The following is a 6,914-nucleotide window of genomic DNA, read 5'->3' as shown; positions in this document are numbered from 1 at the left end:
CCTATAAGAAATCGGAGTTACGCGGAACAAGAAAGCAAGGATTCACCGTGTAGAAGGTCGAATGGGGGTGATCACGGGGGTGTACGCGCACGTGTATGTGTATCACGAAAGGGCCCCTGCGAGCAGGGTGCTACAAGGACTCGAGATAGGTGGTGAGCGATCGGGCGGCGAAGGCGGAGGAGGGAGAAGACCGGCAGATGGTCGGCGTGGACCCCGACGTGGGAAGCTCCGAATTCTCCGAGTTCCCACAGCCAGAGTGCACCTGCCTTCCCCACTCTGTCACCCTGTGCAACCTCGACGGGGCTATATAAGGACGGGGTTGCTCGTACTAAGGTACCATTCGCTCACTAGCCTCTCGCTCCAAAGCGACTTGCTCGAAAGCACCATCCTTCGCTTTCAAGTTCTCCCGCTAAGTTCCTATCGAACGACAGTTCGTGCCACGTGTTCCGAGTTCCGACAGTTCGGAAAAAACCGGTTCAGTGTACCGTGGTTCGAAGGAGAAGAGAGATAGAAAGGGATCGAGACAAGAAACATGGCCACCATCACGAGCGAACAAGCGCTGTTCGACTTTGAGCTCAACGACGTGTTCGAGAACGAGCTCAACGATAATCTCTACAATCTGAAGATGTCAGAAGACAAGGCCGTAAACAGCCGCAAAAGCAGACGCATACTGAAGCCGCTGAAGCCGTTGCTGCGAATGCTGAAGAAGCGCACCAGCAGTTATGTCAAAAACAACAAACGTCAAGAGGCCATGCCTCAGGTGGAGATCTTCAGCGAGGAGATCGAGAATCAGAACAACGCCAACGAGGCACTGGAACTCAGACTCTTGCAAGAGCTACGGGATGCCGAGGAGGGTGCCGCCATCACCGTCTGCCTTGACGGACAGATGACCGTCGTGCCGGTTGTGCCTGGTCAGTGCTACGTGCCGGTGCATTTCGCTCACACCCACGCCGGCGACTTCTACTGGACAACGCTCAGCATGGCCGACAGAGACTTGTGCTACAAGGAACGCGCCTTCTCGCAGTACCAGCTTCCCGAGGTGCAAGTGGCGTGAGGTGTCATCATCGAGAATGACAGCATCTACCTCATAGGCGAATCATCCAAGCTGTTTACTCGAGATTCGCTGAACTTCTTCCTGTGGGAGCGTCCTCGAGGTCGAAGGACTGACACTGTCAATCGAGTCGTGAGACGACGACGATAGATAGACATTTCGAAACTGTGATTGTTAGATTATATTATGTAGCTTAAGCTCATTGACATTTGACTGATCAAAAGGAACATTCCTTATAGATAAAAATTGATATGTCAAAGAGAAAGAGACGCGTTATATTTTTTTTTTCTTTTTACATTGCGGCGACATTTGTCGCGTTTGTGATATCTGTACCTATTATATGTATACAAATTTATAGAGTGTTTATTTCAAGATTGTGATATCGGCTTTAATGTCAGCAAGTATCGCTGACTTTCCTATGTCTTCCATTATGTTTGTTTGAAATAAATGTTACTTATAAGCATAATGTATCCTATGTCGATTAATCTACCCTTTCATCTTAGTCTTAAGTAAATAATTTTAAGAATATCGTAGGAACCTTAAATCTTTTTCATTCTTTTAATTAAAAAATATTTTTTTAAAGGAACCATAAAGAGAAAAAAATTTACCGCAAAAGAGATACACGAAAAATACTTTTAAATTTATCTGGCAGTCTTACAAATCGTTTCCTTGAATCATAAATCAAAATACAAAATAACAAGAATTCGAATATTAAATTTATTAAATATAAGATTTTTTTTTATTTTTAGAAACATTTCTCTTTCAAAGAGATTTCTTTTAAAGCATATTAAATTTAGCAATCTAAAAATGCCTTAAGAATTCCAAAGGCTGACGCATAAGATTTGACCAGGCACTTAAGATAAGTTCGGAAGGATCTCGGACAAAACTATTTCATTCACAGACGCCAAGCGTGGAGGGGAGATTTTAGGCGGGAAACCTTCCTCAAGGTGAGTGCACTTACGTATATTTAAAAAGATTGTAATTTTCAAGTACGATTATGATAAAGAATTCCACAGAGAAATTTCTGTTCACTATTCATTATTAAACAGAGTTATTGTTGTCTCATATATGTTTCATTTTTATATCAATAAAATACATAGTTCTAATCAGTTTTTTTTTTTTTAAACATATGAGTTATAGAAATACGTGATATTGGACTTCTTTTGTAATAAATTCGGAAATAGAAAGAGTAAAAACGTAAACAATAGAGTTCGTTCGACCGAAAATGCTGTATAGATATGATCGATATTATGTGCACGTGTTACCCATATGTGACAGACACATGTCCACTGTAGGAGTAGGTAGGGTGTGTTCAAGTTCACATGATTTTCAACTACGAACATGGGGGTAAAACTTCGACCCTTCGGAAGATAATAAAAGATACCACGATGATCAGTAACCATACATTGGAGTATAATACATAGAATAATCGGAAGGGTGAATAATTTGCAAATTATACGATAGAGCTGATCGAATTTGATTTACTTAATAAAGACATTCAATCGTGAAATACGATATCACCTGGCACTATAATAATTTAGCAATAAAAAATTAAATAAGCTTATTATTTGCAAAAAATAATAGCTTGTTACTATAACGTATTATTTATTCAAATATATAAAAGCGATGAATAATACATACATGATTTTTTATATATTTATATACATTTGTCTAATATTTATTTTTTTATAAAACAAATTAATAATATTCTCTAAAGATATAATTAATGTATTCGCGTTAATTAAATAATAAATATGAAAATACATGCTGTATATGCTGACTTTTTAAATTTAATTTAAAAGTTGATAAAAACACTGCTAAAAATTATTAAAATAATAAACTTTTAAAATAAATTTTTACTCTATTTATTTTATGTAAATATGATGAATTAGTTAAATAATTCAAAAACAAAACAATTAAGTGGTTTATAGTAAGAAAAAGTTATTTGCGATCTTCCCTTGGTATTACGATAAATAGATCAGCCTGTAGGCAAGCAACCCTTCGGACAACCCTGTATTTGATGCAGGTTTGCACCCGGCTTGGAGGGGCAGAAGCTTTCTTTAGCATCTACTTAAAGGAGGTCAGGAACGACGTGGCGACATTGTAAAATAACTTCGTAAGAAGGCCCGCCCGGAATGTATCAATTACGTGAGTTATTTTCACCGGCGGCGTCGCAACATCGCGTCGATTAAATAAATTAATTCATTATCCTGTTACAGTTACTCCCCCTCTGCTCTTCCATCCATACCACGTTCTCTCACCTCATTTACGATCGTCTCACGGCTATCCGGACCGTGTAAATTGGTCGGAACGAGTATGTCGCAACCGTTCGATAACCCTTTTTCGTAATTACAGTGATTAAAATGTCCGCGCAAGAATTTTTCCTCGTACGAAATCGGCCTTGCCGAATAATATTCACACGATGGAAATACCTCGACTTGCATTCGTACAAGACATCCAAAAGCACTCAAGATATTCATGAATTTGTACAAGAATTCATATTACGATGCTATCTTAAATGTCAATTCGCTTATGTATATGAGATTTTAATCAATATTATAAAGTTTTATTTTATTAATTAAAAATCGATCTACAGTGGAAAAATAAAAAAATTTGTAAAATTGTATATATGTATATCTGAAAAATACTTCGTGCAATGTAGAAATTAAAATATAGGAAAATAATCGCATTAAGATGTTTTAATTAAGTTGTTTTGTTTAAAAAATAAAATATCAGAATAATAAAATTGATTTGTTTTTTTTATCAAGAATAATAAACTCGATTGATATTAATGGGTGTGACTTAAAGAATTGTGTTTTCAATTCCGTATAAATAGAAAAACGATCTGTTTCATACTTTCTTTTATCGTGTCACTTTCTCGTTGGCAATCCTATTAGAAAAGATAATCGAAAAAAGAACCGGAATAAACAGATATGACTCTTCCTGATAAGTCACGTAACCATAAAATACCTACTCGCTATTATTTACAAAGGTGTAGTAAATCTTCTATTTATAACATCGTTAGACTCAATTATAAACGAAAATAAGTTTTTTTTTTTATACAAATAATTAATATTTCATTTGACACACACACAAAAAATAATTCTAAGTTTTCTATATTTCTATTTTAGGTTAATTAAAATATATTTGAGGCAAAATATAATTTGCAGATTGTGTCATATCTAGATATAATAAAATACAGATCGAGTGATAAGAGATACTGTAAGAGGGCAAAGCACTCTCTATCGGCAGCGAAACTAATAATCCGGTTGCACGTCGATGAAAGCGTGTAGTTCGATGACGAACAATCGTCGCTACTTTCTCAATTGACATTTCTCAAAGCGAGGGAAAAAAAACACGTGTCGCGCGGAATCGGCTACCACTTCCTCCCGAATAAGTACGGTCGATAGTAGTCGGCCTTTACTGTCCTCCGCGGAGTGAATGGCGCGGGCGCCGCGTTCCTCCCCTCCTCGTCGCGGTGACCCGCTCGTGCCAGCGGAACGCTCGCTCGCGCTACTCGCTCATTCCCACGGCCCCGATATCGCTGCATTAATGCGAGTTGGCGCACACGCGCGCACGCACGCGATCTCCCTCGTGCGCGCGTGTCAAGCCGGATCCGTATCGAGCGAACGAACACGAATCTCGCTTCAACGAGCACGAATATTTTAAGCAAATTGTTGTTCATTTCTGTTTATTCGCGATTGCTTTGTCTGGTTTCGGTTTCACGTGTTCAGCAATTAAAAAAAATCACACGAAACAATGCTTCGATAACAAGCCGCTTCGATGACATCTATGAATCATTCATCGGAGAACTTGCTCGGCGCATGTTGCTCGATAACCATTAACTGTTCGTAGGGAACAATCGCGTTTTCTCCTAATGCCCGTATCACACTAGCGAATGGAGATTGCGTCTACGATTGTCTTTCGACCAATCAGAAAAGAGACGTTGACGATTGCGATTAGATATCGGTTTATTTTTCGTAATCGTAGACGTAAACGCAACCAATCACAAAACGGTTTCGTAGTCATGTGACCAGTTCATGTATTTCGAAACGCGAAAATAGAAAACAATCTCTCGAAAAAACGTGAAATATATAAAATGTAAACAGAAATTAATGATGCTTGCAAGTATAAAAATAATGTAAATTTCTTTTTTATAGTTTTTCTCTATATGCGTTGCAGAAAATATCTAATAAAATGTAATCGCGCTGATCGTCGCTAGTGTGATTGAAAAACGTCTAATCGCAAACGCAGACGCAATCTCCAGTCACTAATGTGATACCGACATAACATTTGTCGCGATTGCGTTTCGAATAAGGTAATGATACGTACACAACGGCTACCGGTTCTAGTTTCGACACTGCGAACATAAACAAGGTTTACGCTCGAAAACAACAGTAACTGTAACGGCAATAATATTTAACTTGTCACTGTTTCATTCCAGTTAGTCAGCTCAACTAATAGGAAATTGCCATTTGTTCCAAGAAAAGTACCGTGATGCCTTCGATTGATAATTACTTTTGTTGAATACTTTCAAATAAATAAAGAGGTAATATTACCTCTTTAGATATTTGAAAATATTTAAAATAATTATTTATATGCGATTGAAAGTATCATATAACTTTTCAAATGGCGATTTGACACCCAACGTATTATAATATATTCCGTATTATATTCCTAATCGATATAATAATAAATAAATATTTTCAAATTAATGCAAGAAATATATACTGATAGAAAAAATGGTTGCAATTATCATAATTTAACTATAATTTATAGTTATTTATAGTCATTTTCGCGATGCTATATATTTCTTTACTCTAGAACTAATTATTATAAACTAACATTACTGTAGTAATGATTATGAAAATAAAGCTCTCAGTCATAATTATTTTATCATGCAATTATAATTACAAATATCAAATATATTTCTCTAAATGTAAGCATCATTAAAAAAGCGATCATCACTCATAAATATCGCAGGGCAATGATTTATGGCATTTCTACAATGTGATCTTTGTTTTCTGTTTCTTGCTGTTTGTCTCGTGCCTTTTTGTCAAAAAGAGTTGGCAAGGGACAAACAGCAAGAAATAGAAAACAAAGAGCACATTGCAGAATTACCATTAGAATTCCTATTCTCTGTCGACCTCTATTTCGGGTATACCTATTAAATTACAAGAGATAGCTACGTGAAAGATAATCGATATTGCAAATCATTAATCGCGAAAGTCAACCAACTGTACCGAATTATAATTGTACCGCAAAATGTTCGTAGGAAATGATTGTACTTTCTCTCAGTACTTGTTGCGATTACCTTTCGATAAGAAACGCGACGACATGCGGAGTTGAATGCGACACTATCGACCAGCTCGAAACTCGGCGTTCAAATGGGAAGGACGGTGACCTTGTGTAAACACAACACACTATACGCCACAATAATAAACCCCAAGGCCACATGAATTGTCGTCTCGAAATGTTTAATGCATTATAAAAATAAAATCACACACATCGAACACGAGCGAAAACATGGAATATAAATAAGATCCTGAAGTACATACACGTTGACTGTAATTCTTAATTCAACGTTTATAAATGTTTTATCAAAGTCAAAGTTTCACAAATGATTAATACATAATTCTTTATAAAATATAAAATAAAATTTCATACAACCCCTCAGAAGCTAAATTGATAATCCACCATTCTTCGTAAATTTTTCAAATTCAGTATCATAAATTTTAGTACCACGAACACATTAGTTTTTCTAACTTTGTTAATTCTTTTATTTTTCTATTTCATAAAGTCAATCAGTTTGGCTTTTAAAATGTTTAAATAATTAACATTCTCTGTATATATTTTTATATTT

At 36.4% G+C, this 6,914-nt stretch overlaps 1 protein-coding gene across 1 annotated transcript; it reads left to right on the top strand.

The window, feature by feature from the left end:
* Window positions 1-439: 439 nt before the first annotated feature.
* Window positions 440-1,054, top strand: LOC108772890 (uncharacterized). Its single transcript, XM_018538536.1, has one exon. It carries the CDS (start codon window positions 533-535, stop codon window positions 1,052-1,054), a length of 522 nt encoding a protein of 173 aa, XP_018394038.1. The 5' UTR covers window positions 440-532.
* Window positions 1,055-6,914: the final 5,860 nt, after the last annotated feature.

This window comes from Cyphomyrmex costatus, unplaced genomic scaffold (assembly GCF_001594065.2).
Source record: "Cyphomyrmex costatus isolate MS0001 unplaced genomic scaffold, Ccosl1.0 scaffold193, whole genome shotgun sequence".
Lineage (NCBI taxonomy): Eukaryota > Metazoa > Arthropoda > Insecta > Hymenoptera > Formicidae > Cyphomyrmex > Cyphomyrmex costatus.
This window is presented reverse-complemented; position numbering and strand designations above follow the sequence as displayed.